At 36.7% G+C, this 18,275-nt stretch overlaps 1 protein-coding gene across 10 annotated transcripts in view; it reads right to left on the minus strand.

Annotated features, from left to right (window-relative positions):
* Nucleotides 1-18,275, minus strand: part of utrn (utrophin) — a 194,496-nt gene that overhangs the window by 31,108 nt on the left and 145,113 nt on the right. For all 10 annotated transcript variants that reach the window (XM_026199164.1, XM_026199166.1, XM_026199167.1 and 7 more), the window contains 6 exons: nucleotides 17,621-17,695; nucleotides 15,855-16,056; nucleotides 13,266-13,351; nucleotides 8,832-8,989; nucleotides 8,054-8,220; nucleotides 2,973-3,084 (listed from right to left, as the gene is read on the minus strand). In XM_026199164.1, coding sequence (XP_026054949.1) covers nucleotides 2,973-3,084; nucleotides 8,054-8,220; nucleotides 8,832-8,989; nucleotides 13,266-13,351; nucleotides 15,855-16,056; nucleotides 17,621-17,695 — 800 coding nt within the window. The remainder of the gene's footprint in view (nucleotides 1-2,972; nucleotides 3,085-8,053; nucleotides 8,221-8,831; nucleotides 8,990-13,265; nucleotides 13,352-15,854; nucleotides 16,057-17,620; nucleotides 17,696-18,275) is intronic.

Consider the following 18,275-nt stretch of genomic DNA (forward strand, 5'->3'; position numbering starts at 1 on the left):
CTTAAATTTCAGGTTTCACAGAGCTTGTGTTGTAGAGGTGGGAAGAAATCCTGCCGGTGACGCTAATAGATCAAGGCCCTCTGAGTTTTAACTACTCTCCATCTGGCCTGCAGCGCTGGAGGAGAAACTAACCTTCGCCATTACTTTCGTACCGTGAGCTGCTTCTCACCGACCACACGTCACAGTCCCAGCTGGATTTGAGTCTTGTTTTATACAAATGTAAGCAAAAATTTTAAGGGAATGCTCCGTTGAAAACATTATGGGAATGTTACTTCTGAATGTTTGCTTTAAACTTTCTGAAATAGTAATAGGGCCCTGCGATTTCCACAATGCGGAAAACACAGAAGGGATCACGAAACTTTTAAAAACGTAACTTACTGTATAACACGGAATATCACGAAATTTGTCAATTTTTGAAATGGACAAATCAAAAGTAGGTCAATAAAATTATATCTAAATGCAATATGGACTAGTGTCTGTGAATATTAAGCCACAAAATTACTATTTACTGAATAAATAAATTCTGCATGTTTCTGTGTGAATAATTGGCACAGATGCACAGTTCGGTTTACTTTACCCAGTGTTTTCAGCACTAAATGATGACATAAATACATTAACATAACCTTTAGAACTGCTCTGAAAGTCACTTTGTAAATATCTTGCCATTTCTTTTGAGAAAAAAACAACAACATCATCATCATATCACTTAGATAAAAAAGTAACTTAAAGGTCTTCAAAGGAATCCATCAAAATAAGGGTTCGGATTAACTCTGTGACAGAAATAAATACTACTACTAATAAAGTTTCTATTAAAACAATATATTTTAAGGAATACTTACGGTACCTTTACCTTTAAAAAAAGAATCAAACATATCATAGGACCCTACAGTGAGAAGTAGTAGTGCCTTTTGCACTGCTTTAGTTCCAGAACTAAATGTACAGCACTAAAGTTCTTTTACGTCAACTATTTCCCAGTGGGTATCTGAACCGGTTCAAGGAACGAAAACAAAAACTGGAAAAGAGCGAAATTTTGACAGGAACAGAAACAGAAACTAAATCAAATTTTATAGTTCCGAACAGAATCGAAAATTTGAAATGGCCATTAACCGGTTAATAACGTTATTTTATCGTTCCATTTAATATTTGAAATTTGCTGTCAATGAATCATGAATTCCAGAAGTACGGCATGCAAATGTGAAAAAAGCGAGTGAAATGTCCTCTCAGCTGTGTCTTGCTTAAACCAATCAGCTTTGGCATGACCATCTCGCTGACACAACATCATTTTGCTTTATTAAAGCCTGTACATTAACGAAATAAAATAGAGTTAAAGAAACAAATAAAAAGTTAGACTGCTCCGTTGTACAACATGTTGCGTTCAGAGTGATCGCGCCTCACTGTGCTGATAAAGCCGATCTGAAGGATGATGTTTTATGTAGACAAAAGTAAAAACACTATATAATAAATTATATTTTAGCATCCAGATACGTCTGAAACATGGAAACATTTGGATTCCTGCCAGATGAGAGATGCAGGTATCAGCTTCATCTTAAATTAATTTGTTTTTGGATTAACTTGTTTTGTTTTCGAGAGAAACTAATAGCTGTTTTTATAATGTTCGTAAACATTTTGCTTTAGACTACAGGCATTTTAGCCTTCATTATTTCGTAAAGTAATAAGGCTAATAAAATGCAATGCTTTTGATGTCTTTAAAGTGATGATAGATTTTTTTTTTTTAGTAGCCTACATTTGGCCAAAATCTAGAAAAGATGACAAACTACAGCGGGTTATTGACTAACGTTAGATCTCAATTTTTTCTTTTTGAGTAAATAAAACGCTGTACTGTATTAAAATTACATTCCTATTATTGTAGGGAGTAAAATGTAAGGTTAAAATTAATGTTTTATAACTTTAAATAAGATAGAAAGGTAATATCGCGAGATGAGAGACCAGCGATTAAAAACGTGGCAGAGAATAGTCTGCGTGCAGTTATGAGAGGTGTAGAGAGAGAGAGAGATAGAGATGACGCACACTGTCCTAATGTTTACCTCTTCATGTTTAATAAATCAAGTGTTATGATCTGCCGAGCTCCCTGTCGGTGTCCTCTTTCCAACAAAGCCAACTAGCTAGTGCATGGTAAGAACTGTAAAGCCTGCATATAGAAATGACGTGCCTTACATTATTATTACGCAAATTATAGACACATAATATTGTTTTTAAAAAAATAAAGTTAATTACCGGTATTTTTCCACCCAAACTGGTTTCGGAGCGGTAATAATTCAAAGGAACGCAGGAACAGAAACGTTAAAATATCGATTCTGCTCGGAGTGAACCGATTGAATTTTCGTTTTCAAGCCCCGTTTCCCAGTACCATTTAAAGGGTTGCATTCACACCGACAATGTGAACTAGGATATGATGTAAAGCCGGTAGACAATGACGTAATTTGTAAATGATGTTCAACAGTGTTAAGAACAGGAGGATGACGTTTTAAATCATGGGTGGGTGAGGGCGTTCTCGAAAGCGTCTGGCCAATCAATTACATCACAGGTAGTACCAGTTGTGCTAGTTATACCCTGCTCCAGGCTAGCAGCTTACATGGTTTTCTCGAAAAAAAACAGTCTGGTACTAAAATCGCACCCAGTTACGGCAGTACGAAAACGCCCAACAATGGGTATTTCAACAATTAGTTCTAGTACTATGTAAAGGTTCCCGTGGTACGTAAGGCCCTTTAGTTACACCGTTTTATTTCAGATAGGTTGCTGTCTTGAAAGGTAGCTGCCTTTGTAGGTAGTAGACACGAAGGCATCTCAGGCTTTGAAACAGAGCCAGAGCTCTATGCCCACTATAATGCCCATTCATGCAAATTGTCTCTTTTTGTGAGCTCCAATTTGCGAGCTTCATTACACATGACTTGATTTGATGGGTAGAGAGAGATTGTAGGAGAGAGGCAGACGTTCAGGTGCTGCTAACTCACCGGTGTGCAGTACTCCACCATGGGGTAGTTGAGTTTATGACCCTTCGCTGTGCGACCAGAGAAGAAACAACTCTGGCAAACGTCATAGTTGAAGTGCTTCAAACTGCGATATCTGCAAAGAGAGAAAGAAAACTGACAATTAGCATGATAGCTCTTCACTGTATGGAAAAGCAGCATGAACTTTTTTTCACAACTGATCCCTTTCCGTTTTACAGAAGAAAAAACTGACAGAATTCTTTGGATTGATTTTAGCCATTAACGCAAAAGCAGCCATTCTGTAGTTTTGTCAAACAATTATCCACTTGTTACTGTTATTGTTTGAAATTGAACCTGACAGTCCTCTTAAGAAGACTCATTCACTCCAGTCACGTCACGCTCGATTGAATAACATCATTACCACACAGTTTAGAAGTGGTTTTATTTCCCAGATTTCTTCATATAAATGTAAATCGAGTGTGGAAGAAGACTGCACACTGTGTGTTGTTTGTTTCTGGTTTCTTATGGTCTCTCCAGGAAATGCAAATTCAATAGAATATAATTCCTCCAGTGTTCAATATTTCCACTGCTTCTGCATAAATGATATGACAGTAAAAAGCTCCTTCTCTCTCGTGCGGCCCATCTGAAAGCACAATATAACACCGAGGCCCCTGCTGAGAATGACTAAATATCACGCCATCAAGAGCTTTTATATTAGTTTCTGAGAGCTGCGGATAAAACAAATATCTGATCTAAAATCCAATTTGATGAAGTTAGAAGATATTGAAAAATAAAACAATAAGCCTTGAGACTTTGCATGTTAAAGTGATTTTATTGCCAGTAATGGGTGTCCTAAGGCATATTAGAACATTAACATTAACATGTGTATATATATATATATATATATATATATATATATATATATATATATATATATATATTTCTTGTCAACTTAAACAAGCTAATCTGTTATCACTCAGAAGTGTACACTGAATAATTTCTGTCTTTTATGATTAGTCCCACAATGTTCTGCAAGGTTCCAGAAAATATTACAGAATATCACAGAATGTTACAGAAACTTCTAGAATCTTCCCATATTTGCAAAAGCCCCCCCCCCCAAAAAAAAAAACAAACAAACAAAAACAAACAAAAAACATTAGTACAAAATTGTACTAAATCTGTACTAAACCAGCAGTAAAATGTTTCTGAGGTAAATATTTTCCAAAATATTAATGCTACATGAAAATAAATAGTAAAATAATATATAGCACCACAGAATTACAGAAGAACTATAAAAAATTACTGTATTTTCTGGACTATAAGTCGCACTTTTTTTCATAGTTTGGCTGGTCCTGCGACTTATAGTCAGGTGCGACTTATTTATCAAAATTAATTTGACATGAACTGAGAGAAATTAACCAAGAGAAAACATTACCGTCTCCAGCCGCGAGGGGGAAAATACGGTAAGTGAAACAAATTTTTGTTACATTGTGCAACAGTTTTAAATAATAATAATAATAATAATAATAGGTATTATTACACCAAATATTATAGAGATACAGAGAAAATCTATAAACACACATGACTTGGATTTTTTTATGTAATTATTTATGCAATTAGACATTTATGTCTCTTATGGTGTTGTTGCTGCCAATTGGTTTTACTTTATTTTAGGGCTGTCAAAGTCAACATTAACACGTGCTATATGAAATATGTTCAACCCTGTTCTTTTTTAAGATGTTACTCATGTATTAATTTGACATCCAATCTCTCATCAAAACCAAACATGTCAATTTGCTCAGAAACATGGTTTATGTGTAACGTGTGACAGCATGACATTAAAATTATTTTTACAAATAAATTGTGCATAAATAGGTTTTACTGAAAAAGAGGTCTTCAGGTTAGTAGCAAAAGGTCTTTACCTTGGAACATTAAGGGGTCCTTTATATATATATATAAAAAACGATTCCTGAGCACCGTGTCTCATGCTTTTAGACACAAAGACTATTCTGTGTGATCGGCCCCTAAGTCCATAAAGTGTGGACCAAGTTGTTTAGTCATTTAATGTTCAAGTAACAGTCCACTTTGAATTACCTGATTAAAGTTTTAATAGACACCGCAGTCAAGAGAGGTGAGAAAGGTAAGAATGAGGGGTGATATCGCTTGAGCCAAATGTAACTTTGGTCACTCACACACGCTGTTCCTGCTAGACCATGCCTCTGACCACAGCACTCGTAAAAAGTCATTTGTTGATGCAGAGGGAATAGTGCTTAAGTGGAGCAAAATCAGTCTCTTGTGGACTATTGCTTTAACAATTAACAACTGTTAATCTGACAAACAACTAATTACAATTGCATGGATTTGTGAGTGAATTCATCAATCTAACGGAATTAAGCCCCACGTTTTTTCACATGTCTCAATAAAACCCAGCTTGACTGACTCAGACTTTATTTTTCTCCGTTTCTCTCTCTCGTTCCATTCAGTCTTCTCTACTATCCATCACTGACAAACCTCTTTCCGTATCTCCTCCGTCAAGCGTCCGACTGCCTCAGAGAAACACCTCACACAACGAGATGGTGTCAGTCCTCCAGAGACGGAGGAGGCTGTCAGTGTGACTTAGCCAGAGATGCTAAATATGGCAGGATTATCAGTAATACACCAGCATTATGTATGTATGCATGGCATTTGAAAAGGTCAGCACCTATTGTGACAGCAGCACACAGTGGCTGTTTAAAAAACACCGTGGAGGCTGTGATGACGAACTAAAACACCACACATCTCTCTAACACACACTTTCATTATGCTTCACCTGCAGTTATGGCACTGTATATCTGCACACGGCTGATATTAACGCTGACAATAAATTCTAGCTTGCTTTTATAACAAAAAAACTAAATATTATATTAATATATAATAATGCAATAAAGATGTTTTACTGCTGTAATTCTTTATTTTACTGCAGTTGTCTGAGTCAGTGACTTCTATCATTATTCCAATAATAGAGTGTTTCACGTACACACACAAAAATTGCTAATTTATTATAGACAACACTCCTTTTACATATAATGGCAAAAATGTAATTCGTTTTGATTAACTACTTTAATAAACGAACTAATAAAAATTACATTAGTACATTAAAAATAAAATACATTAGTATTAAAAATACATTAGTACAATAAAATCAAAACTTGCATCTGTTAATATTTAATGGACCTAAGCTGAAATGAACTAACAATGTACAGTTGTATTTTAATAAACTAACATTCAAAAATATTAATAAATACAATAGATCATTAGCTCTATTTGTAATTGTAAATTATTATAAATGAATGAACCTTGTTTTTTACTATAAACCATACCATTTCAATTGTGTATAATTATAACATATACTGTATTAATTACATATAATGTATTAATCATTTCATTATTACTATACCTTATTATCATTTATTATATTTAAATGGATTTATTTACAAATTAAAACAATTAAATAATTAATATTAACTAATTAATATAAACCATTGAGTTGTTATTAAATATTAATTAATAATAAAATTTTCCATTAAGAATGCATTCCTGCTCATCTTGCTTTATATATATATATATATATATATATATATATATATATATATATATATATATATATATATATATATATATATATATATATATATATATATATATATATATTAGGGGTGTAACGGTTCGCAAAATTCACGGTTCGGTTCGATACGATACACTGATGTCACGGTCAGTAGCAGAGCTACTGCAAGCGATTTTTAAAGCTGCAAATCCATTTATCCTTTGCTGAAATTTCCGCGTCTCATGGAGAGAGCACGTCATTGTTGCTTAGCAAAGACAGACGCCTCATGAGCGATTCTACCCGAGCGTTTTCCAGGCGTTTTTAGGCATGATATGTGAACAGCCCCTAAGTCGCTCGCTCACTCAGCACGCGCTGAAGGCTCGTTGCAAAATGTCTAATGCATTAAACAGACCAGAAATAGAAGATCCTCTAATAACCAACAGGTCTGGTGTTTGGGTGCACTTTGGATTCCCAGCGTGTGCTGAGTGAGCGAGCGCTTGACTGAGTAGCCTAACATAAACATATAACTATAGGTTGGTGTTTTGTTCTTCTTCGGGGGTGTCAGGGGCGTTGCCTGTTACGTCGTTTGGGTTATTGGGCTACCTTGTTAAATGCATATCATTATATTTCTCTTTTTTTTCAAATATAATTAATTAGTCTAACGAACCGTTCGGTATACATAATGCGTACCGCGTACCGAACCGAAAGCCTCGTACCGAACGATTCAATATGAATACGCGTATCGTTACACCCCTAATATATATATATATATATATATATATATATATATATATATATATATATATATATATATATATATATATATATATATATATATATATATATATATATATATAGACACGCACACGCACACACACAAAATTAAAATTACAAATGAAAATATAATTCTAAGAAATACTGTATAACCAACTCTGGCACCATTACTAATATAAATCGACAGACAAACAGAGACAATTTAATTAATATTATTATATTTTTTTATATATATCAGGTGAGAAATATTTGATCTTGTGGCCTTTCATAAACAATGTAAGACATTGCTCTGAGATGCATCATGATTTGATGTATTTCCCGCTCAATGACAGTAAACGTTCTAAACTCTTCTCAGACATTAATGATAACACTGGCAGCACTAGTTTAGAGCTGAACTTTTAAAAGTGTCAGAGCTGATCAGAGAACAGTCTGAATGGCACTGATCGTATGCTTCAGTCCTCCAGTTCTTTCATCAGTCTCACTCTTATTTAGAGTGCTATCAGATGCTGACATTTAGATTAATGCTGGGCCTCAGGAGTCAATCTAACCTTTCTGCTCCCAGACAGTGCGGCGCGCACCTGTGTGTGTGTGTGTCTTAAATCTCTCACAGATCTGATTGGTATCATGCTCTGTCTAGTGCAACGCTTCTCAGATCTGTTGCATTGACCACGAGTTTGCATTGGTTCTTCTTTTCTTCATAATGTACAGTCAACCGGTCATTAGTGTATGTGTGTGTATGTATGTGTACCTGAAGCCTACGATGGGGAACTCTTTACAGATATTGCACTTGGCCTGGTGTTTGGCCGCTTCTGCTGCCGCTACTCTGTGCAGAACCGGAAGCCAAACCATCGACTGCGGCTCCAGCCTCATCCAATCAATAAACTGCCTCGGCTCCAGCTCCACCTTATTGGTCACCTGAGAACAGAGAGTAAGCACAAGCAGCCAATCAGGGAGGGATTTCAGAAAGCCCATAAACAGCATGAGATGCAGCCGGTCTGAAATCAAGATGATGGACGGAGCACGTCCTACCAGACCACCGTAAATGACTGTCAATCACACGGCTGCATTTGTCGAGATATAACAGCCTCATAAATATTAATATATGATATATAGATGAGAGACAGACAGACATAAGGAGAAAAATAAAGGCAAATGGAGAGGCAGACTGGTAGAGAGATAGTTGGATGGACAGAGTGTCCTGTAAAAAAGTGAAACAGCAAACACTTGAACAGGATGTCTGTCTCTCTCTTTAAAGTGTGTATTTATAGCCTCCAGTCTAACTGCTGTAGGATTTACACTAATGAAATGACGAAAATATGAACACTCATGCTGACAACACCATCAACACACAGTGTTGTGTCAGGCAATGTGAGGATATCACGAGCAGACAGCTTCAATAATTCACTTTATAACAGAATAGAACTAGAACATCAGTCATAAACAAAGACATATCGGAGTGAAACACACACGCTGTGATCATCATAACGCACTGATGTGTGTGTGTTTGTGTGTGCGTGTTCACGCACATGCTGAAAGCAGCTGCGGACGCTGGGCTCGATGTTGCTCCCGCCGAAGGCCGCCACCTCGCCCAGCTGTCGAGGGATCTGAATGGCATCATGCAGCAGGAGACCCAACTGCCTCTGATCACACGTATCACCCGCCGATGACACCTGATTAAACAGACCTGGGAAACACAAACAAAAAATCACCTATAAATGTTTGCGTTTAAAAGGTAAACTTCTTTTAATTTACACAGCATTCAAAAAATAGAGAGGCATTCCAGAAGATTTGATAAGTGAGCACAACAGCCAAAGATGTTTTCTTTCTAGAAAACAATAAAAAAGCAGAGCAGTAGAGTGAAAAATCACGTTCTGTGTGAACGGACACTGAGAGATGAGAAACTGAGAACCCTGACAGACAGGAAGATGCATGGACAGAGAGACAGACAGCAACACCTATCTATTTCAGACTCATGGATAAACAGACAGACAGATGAATAGACTGATACAGACAGCTGTGATATCTATCCACCTTGGATGGAAGGATGGCTGACAAGATGACATAAGATAGACAGACAGTCTGGTCTACAGGTATAGACAGGTATACATAAAGACAACAAAGTACATCTATAAGACAGACCGCTAAATAGTTAGAAAGATAAGACAGACAGACAGTTTGTTAGGCAGCTAGACAGTTAGATAAACAGATAGACAGACAGACAGCTAGACTTACAGATATACAAACAGTAACCTAGACAGTCAGCTAGATGGAGAGATATACAGACAAACAAATAAAACATACAAGCTGCTACATACAAACAGACAGTCAGACAAATACAGACAGACAGACAGATAGATACAGACAGACAGCAAGATACAGACAGACAGACAGCTAGATACAGACAGACAGACAGCAAGATACAGACAGACAGACAGCAAGATACAGACAGACAGACAGCTAGATACAGACAGACAGACAGCTAGATACAGACAGACAGAAAGATACAGACAGACAGACAGCAAGATACAGACAGACAGACAGCAAGATACAGACAGACAGACAGCTAGATACAGACAGACAGACAGACAGCAAGATACAGACAGACAGAAAGATACAGACAGACATACAGCTAGATACAGACAGACAGACAGACAGACAGCAAGATACAGACAGACAGACAGCTAGATACAGACAGACAGGCAGCAAGATACAGACAGACAGCTAGATACAGACAGACAGAAAGCAAGATACAGACAGACAGACAGCTAGATACAGACAGACAGCAAGATACAGACAGACAGAAAGCAAGATACAGACAGACAGAAAGCAAGATACAGACAGACAGACAGACAGCTAGATACAGACAGACAGACAGACAGACACAGACAGACAGACAGCTAGATACAGACAGACAGCAAGATACAGACAGACAGACAGCTAGATACAGACAGACAGACAGACAGACACAGACAGACAGACAGCTAGATACAGACAGACAGAAAGCAAGATACAGACAGACAGACAGACAGCTAGATACAGACAGACAGACAGACAGACACAGACAGACAGACAGCTAGATACAGACAGACAGCAAGATACAGACAGACAGACAGCTAGATACAGACAGACAGACAGACAGACACAGACAGACAGACAGCTAGATACAGACAGACAGCAAGATACAGACAGACAGACAGCTAGATACAGACAGACAGACAGATACAGACAGACAGACAGCAAGATACAGACAGCTAGATACAGACAGACAGCAAGATACAGACAGACAGACAGCTAGATACAGACAGCAAGATACAGACAGACAGACAGCTAGATACAGACAGACAGACAGACAGATACAGACAGACAGACAGCAAGATACAGACAGCTAGATACAGACAGACAGCAAGATACAGACAGACAGACAGACAGCAAGATACAGACAGACAGACAGCTAGATACAGACAGACAGACAGACAGACAGCTAGATACAGACAGACAGACACAGACAGACAGACAGCTAGATACAGACAGACAGCAAGATACAGACAGACAGACAGCTAGATACAGACAGACAGACAGATACAGACAGACAGACAGACAGCAAGATACAGACAGCTAGATACAGACAGACAGCAAGATACAGACAGCTAGATACAGACTAACAGCTATATACAGACAGCTAGATACAGACAGACAGACAGCTAGATACAGACAGACAGACAGACAGACAGACAGCTAGATGCAGACAGACAGACATACAGACAGACAGCTAGATGCAGACAGACAGACAGACAGACATACAGACAGACAGCTAGATGCAGACAGACAGACAGACAGACAGCTAGATATAGACAGCTAGAAACAGAAAGACAGACAGCTAGATTACAGACAGCTAGAAACAGACAGACAGACAGCTAGATACAGACACCTAGAGATAGACAGCTAGATACAGACAGACAACAAGACACAGACAGACAGACATATAGATAGAGACAGACAGACAGACAGAAAGACAGCTAAATGCACAGACATACAGCTAGAGAAAGACAGACAGACAGCTAGATAGACAAGTAGCTAGACACAGACAGACTGCAGATAAGATGCAGTCAACTAGATACATACAGTCAGACAGCTAAATGCAGGCAGATAGGGATGACAAGAAAGTGAGCTAGACAGACAGATAGACAGCTAGATACAGACAAATAGATGGACACTTTCAATTAGTTTACATTTTTACCCCACAGAATATATCAATTGAAAAATTTAATATCACCGGTAGATTATTTCACAGAATGATGTGGAAAATACATTACTGAATTTCTTTTTCTAATTATTTTTTTATGATATTAAAATCTTGTTTATTTTTGTACAAATACCAGACTACATATATATTAAAAAACAAATAGACCATATTTTGCTGTCTCATCTGTCAAAGCTTTTCTAAAAAGTTCTTTGTTAAACCATGTGAATAAAACATACTGTCGTTCTATGCAATCATAACCATCATTTCACACTCCATCCACTCACATATGAGCATTCAATCCCAGCTCAAATGTTTCCAAGCATGCATCATTTATGTGGATAAATTAAGAGAGATAATTTAGCGGGTTTTTTTTTCATTTAATTTTGAAAGCACTCCCTTCGATAATCTACAAATGGTTTAAAATGTGATGTAGATGAACAGATTACACATTACAGCAAAATAAAAGTCCTTCAGTTAATGATAAATGCCATTTGCCATAATTTTTCATCTATCACTCTATTTCTGACCTTGGTTCAGGGACTGAGATGACCTTGATTACCAGATCAAGAGCAGACCCCTGCCAGAGCTGTTACACACACACACGCATGCATGCACGCACGCATGCACAGAGCGCTGAACTCCAGCCCTCTGTCCTGAGAGCATCAAAGCAGTTCAATAAACTCTATTCTCAGTCCAACACACACAGCTAAAGTCACACAGACTCTATTTCACTGTGCGCTGTGTTAACTCAAGGTCAGCGAACAAACCCGTTTGTGATTGTCCGTCACTCAGTTCTGCTTTACAAAGTGCTGACCGGAAAGAGTGAACCTCAAACTGCTGACAAAAAAAAAAAAACTTTCCATCTCAACAAGCGCTGTACATCATTTTTGGTCTGTCTATGGTTCTTCAGACACGGAGAACAATCACTGCTGCAGCCTGTAAACTAACCAGTGCAGGGATTCATTTACTTTGAGCCCTGATCACTCAGAGGACTGAAGACTCCTGAGATGAGTCAGAACTTAAAAGGGCAAAAAGCCCAATTACGTGAGGATGTGCATCATGGGAGTGCAGTCTGTTCTTTCAGATGACTGTGCTTTTAGAAACAAAAAAGGACCGAAAAAAGAGGTAGAGCATCATGGGGATTGTGGCGCTCTACAAACATGTTAGTTAAAGGGATAAGGCTGGGATTTGTATGTCATCTAACAATCAAATTATCTGTAAATACATAAAAACCTCGACCAGCATGAACCTCCATTTACCCTTGGACCTCATAACTTCTATATTGGATGTTAATACACATATATGTGATACAAGTTTTTGGACACATTTTACAGTATGTGGTGGAATGACTTACAACATGTTACAATGCTATTTCAGTATTTAACTAGATTATATTATAGCATTAATTATTATTAGCTTTAAAATATATATTTTTTTTCTAATAGTTGTTTTTATAAAGTATTTAGCTTCTCATTTTATTTTAGTTTTAGTAATTTTAGCACAAACTTGAATTTATTTTATTTCAGTTTTCAAGGTGACATTTTTACGTTTTGTTTAGGTTTTTCATTTAAACCACTGCATTTCAGCTTTATCCAATTAAATGTTACATTTATCATTTGATGTTCATGTCCGGTTAAGATGTTAGAAAAACAGAAGAAAATAGTCTGTTATTATTTTTGGTTCTATAATTGTTATGAAAAAGAGCAAAATAGCTTACATTTGTATTTCTCCTCCAGGTGACCCTTACAAAGAGAGAGCAGCCCAATCTTCATGGAGAGAACTCGGATTTTCCCACTGCGACCCCTGTGGCAAAACAAAAACCATTGTGGGTAAGAGGAAAAGGCAGCAATGAGCATATGACAATGCTACACATCTGCCATTATCGATTAGGGAATACACTTCAGTAGTGTTTAGTTTGTATAAAACTGCATCCATATTGGAAGCATCCAAGGTCAGAGCTTGAGAGTGTATAAAATACACAACAATCAGCTGTGTGCTCGAGACAAGCCTTTAGCTAAATGAGAAGATTTATTTGTCTCCCACCTGATTTACAATGGAAATATTCAGAATAGTGAAACTAATTTTTATATTTTTTTTACACAACTGCATGTGCTACTGTATGGAAAATAGTTTCTGCTACTGGTTTAGATCCTACCTATCCGATCGCTACAACTTTGTATATTCAAATGGAGAGTCATAGAATTTATCACCAGTAAAATATGGAGTGCTGCAAGGATCTGTCCTAGGTGCTCTGCTATTTTCAATATAAATGTGGCTCTTTGGTAATATTATTAGAAAATGCAGGATTAGTTTCAACTTTTATGCTTATGATACTCCACTATATATCTCATGGAGACCAGATGAAACTTCTAAATAATATAAGCTAACAGAGTGTGTTTAAAATGTATAAGATAGAGTGCTTATTGGACCAAAAACAGTACACACAATCTTGCAGATTACAATTTACATCTAGACAGATGTACTGTTACTTCCTCTTTAGTCAAAAATCTGGGTGCTATATCAGACAGCAACTTGTCTTTTGAAAATTATATTACCCATGTTACAAAAACAGCATTTTTCCATCTTCGAAACACTGCCAAGATACGAAAAAAGTTACTTGTTTCTGATGCAGAAAAGCTAGTTCAGGCATTCATTACCTCTACACTGGACTATTATAATGCACTGCTAAGGTGTTGCCCTGCATCTTCAATAAACAAGCTACAGGTAGTCCAAAATGCAGCATCTAGAGTTCGTACCAGGTCAAGAAAATATGATCATATTACCCCAATTTTACAGTCTCTGCACTGGCTACCTATTAAGTTCTGTATCAGTTACAAATTATCATTACTTACCTATAAGGCCCTAAATGGTTTAGCTCCCGCGTACCTAACTAGCCTTCTACCACGCTACAATCCATCATGCTCCCTAAGGTCACAAAACGCTGGACTTTTGGTAGTTCCTAGGATAGCAAAGTCCACTAAAGGAGGTAGAGCTTTCTCACATTTGGCTCCCAAACTCTGGAATAGCCTTCCTGATAATGTTCGGGGTTCAGACACACTCTCTCTGTTCAAATCTAGATTAAAAACGCATCACTTTAGCCAAGAATTCAAATAATTCATCTCATAATCTTGTACTACAGTTAAATCTGATCAAATGTACATTATTATTATTTAGCTTTGGTTAAGCAAATACATTTTACTTGGTTTGAACAGCAGTTATGCTAATTATGTCTTTGCCCGTTTCTTCTCTGGTAATCTAGGTTTTAAATGAGCTTCAGTCTGGATCCAAAACACCCGAGAAGAGATGATGCCAACCACTCAGAGAACCTCAGATGATGCAAACCCTAAAAAAATATAAAGAACTACCAAATTTTGCTATAAGTTTGATTACATCATAATAATTGCTGTTAATAGTGTTCGTTGTCTGTTTGATTATGTCTTTAATTGATTTTCCATACATTTCTGCCATATGTACATAAACTGAGTCACCACTGATAAGCTACTACTAAATATTATAGAAATATTATAAGTCACTTTGAAATTATTTGTATCGTATACGAATAAGCGCTATACAAATAAAGTTGAACTGAACCTAATTGAGTTCACTTCATAAAAGAATTTTCTTTGCATATCAAAAGCTGGACAGTCCATCAGAATTGAGAGATGTAAACTCATAATTCTGAGTAAAAAGTTAGATTTTTTTTTTTTTTCAGAATTGCGTGATATAAACTTGCAATTCTAAGAAATAGTCAGAACTGTGAAATGTAAACTGGCAATCCAGAGAAAGTTAGAATTGCGAGATATAAATTCAGAATTGCGAAATATAAATGTGCAATTGTGAGAATTACCAGTTCATATCTCACAATTCTGACCTTATGACTTGCAATTGCGAATTTATATCATGCAAGATGTAAATTACAATCGCAAAAAATATAAACAGTTGATGTAAGATAAACAGTTGCAATTAATGTGTTTTATTTGTTCAGAAAGTGGCTTCCATAATATGCCCGATTCGAAACATAAGGTGATAGGTAGACCAAAGACATCCTGAGCTCAACTTGATGTAAGTCTGATGTCATGTAAGATATATGAATAACAAAGTCTTACCAATCCGTTTAAAATATTTCTAAAAATCAAAACATAGGTTTCCAAATGGATAAGGAAAATAAAATGACTGTTCGTCAGGTTAAGACATGCATCATCAGGCACTAGCTGCGCACACAACAGCAGGATTTAAATGTAAGTGTTGTTGTGTCATAACATGCCACATGTCTGGTGTACAGTCAGCACAAGTGTGTAATACATACGTGTCGTAGACGTTGAGCAGCCAGTTGAGACACATGTCCACACACAGCGGGACGTTGACCAGGTCTTTGTGTTCCTGCTCCAGTCCATCATACACAGACGTCAAGCAGTTGATGACCTCAGGAACCGTCAGCTGCTGGGAGTTTACCGTCAACTTGTGCTGCTGGAACATGGACTGAGCCACACTCAGATCCAGCAGATCCACTGAGAAACAGAGAGAGACAACGTTGCTTGTTGGTTTGCATTTTCAGTATGGCTGTTGAAGAGCAAAACAACCTTGCATTTTCAATTTATATTTACCACAGTCCTTGTTTTACTGATATATTGGAAAAACCAACTACTGTATAAAAACCCATAGGTGAATCTTCACTGATACTAGCAACACCAAAGTCATGAGTTCGATTCACAAGGAAAGCGAGAACTGATCAAATGTGCAGCTTGAGTTCAATATAAGTCACTTAGGATAAAAGTGTCAGCCAAAAAAAAAAAAAAAAAAAAAACATTTTTATTTATGCATTTGTTCTTAAGCAGTTAAAAAAAGGTGTTTTTAAGAAATATAATTAATTTTAAATTAAAATAACATTTATTTTTGCATAGAGTCTTGAAAGGTATCTTCCTAAAGGTGCATTACATGAGAAAAAAAAATAAAAGAAGAGTAATTACAAAAAAAAAAAAAAAAAAAAAAAAAACACAAAGCAATTAAATAAAAGCTTTTACAAAATACAGATTAAAATATTCTAGTAGACTGACTTCATAAAATCAATTTTGGGGGCATCAGAAAAGATCCCTTCATAGGCACAAGAGAAATACTGAGGACATAAATTAACAATAAGTAATTAAATAGTCATTAAAACCAGATTAAAGGGCATATTTACCACCAAGTGACTATGTAGCAATACTGTCATCAACAGACATATGTTCTTAAAATATTTAAGAGCAATGTCATCTGAGAACAGTTTTTGAGCAATGTTCGTGAGCAATGTTTTGAATGACTCACAGAAATGGACTGAACTCTAACAGTGTTTTTGCGACTAAAGTTTAAATCTCAGATGCTACTAAATCTTGAAGCACTTTCCTTACGCATGACAAGAAGGGGTTGTCAATACGCTTTCATGAGAGTGGTCTCTTACACTATTGCAAAAGCTAATCTGATGTAGTCTATTATTTACAGACTACTCACAAATTATTGCAGTGATCCCTAGAATATTAAACAAAAAGAATAGACTTCTGAATGTGCATTTTATTAAGCAATGGCAATACAATTTTCACATAAAACTCAATATAAACTTGTAATGCCAAAACTTACATTTCAATCTTTGCTTTCAAGTTACGTCTTCAAGAAGGAATGTGAGTGTCAGAGATCTACAAAAATAGAAACTAAGCTACTGGCAAAATGTATTGTTAGCGGTCACAGTCGGTTGGGGCTAACATCCCGATTAAGATGGAAGTTTTATAGCTTGTAATGCTCTTTTAGGACATGCTTTCAGCATCTGAACCATCAACACATTCATCTTTGATGGAGCGATGGATGCCATATTCCCTGTTTACACTTTTAATGAGACCAATTAACAACTCAAGAAACAAACATGCATGCAAATGAAGAGGACGTGAGGCATGGAGGCAGAGGAAGAGGAAGAAATCACGTACTGTACACACCCATTCTCTTTCGGCTGTTAATTGGGTCTCTCAGAGTTAATTGAGTCGAAGGAGTGAGACGATGCAAGCATGCAGCTCTGATCATACAACACACACACACACACACACTTACAGCAGAGGGCTTTCTGTAGCCGGCGGATCTTCATGGCAGTCCTGTATGCAGAGAAGCGCACGTTGTTGAGGTCAGCTAAAGGGAAAAAGAAGAGAAAGTATAAGAAAAAATCAACACAGAGACTGTGAACTGAACTGCTTGTGAACGGAGTCTGAAAAGGATTTTTTAATCTGTGAAAAAGATGTTAGATTCACAGATGAATTGTTTATTTGAGTCTGTTATTTTTAATGATTGGCGACATGTGAAATCCATAAATAGTGCACCATCTGTCACAATCTGGCCTTGACAACAGAATTATAAACTGCAGCATTTCATTAAATACCTCAAAAACAAGTAAAAAAAAAAAAAGGTCTGTGTTAACGAGTGTGTTTGACAAGCATGTTCTTACCCCAGTTAACAAGTCAACAAGATGTAAAGGTCATCTAACAGGTTGAGCTGGGTTCTTGTTAGAAAAAGGTCAGAATATGATTGATGCACTTTGACTTTTCTGTCAACTCTAGGTGCTTGTCTTGCGCACGCACATCATGCTTGACAGACCCAACATCATTTGTATGCTAATTTCTAAATCTTTTCTAGTGTTATTTTTATAGCTATCAGTGTTTTGTTTTACATGTAAACATATTTGATGAAAGTGTGTATTAGCATTAGTGGCACA

The sequence above is a fragment of the Carassius auratus genome, chromosome 23, assembly GCF_003368295.1.
Source record: "Carassius auratus strain Wakin chromosome 23, ASM336829v1, whole genome shotgun sequence".
Classification (NCBI taxonomy): domain Eukaryota; kingdom Metazoa; phylum Chordata; class Actinopteri; order Cypriniformes; family Cyprinidae; genus Carassius; species Carassius auratus.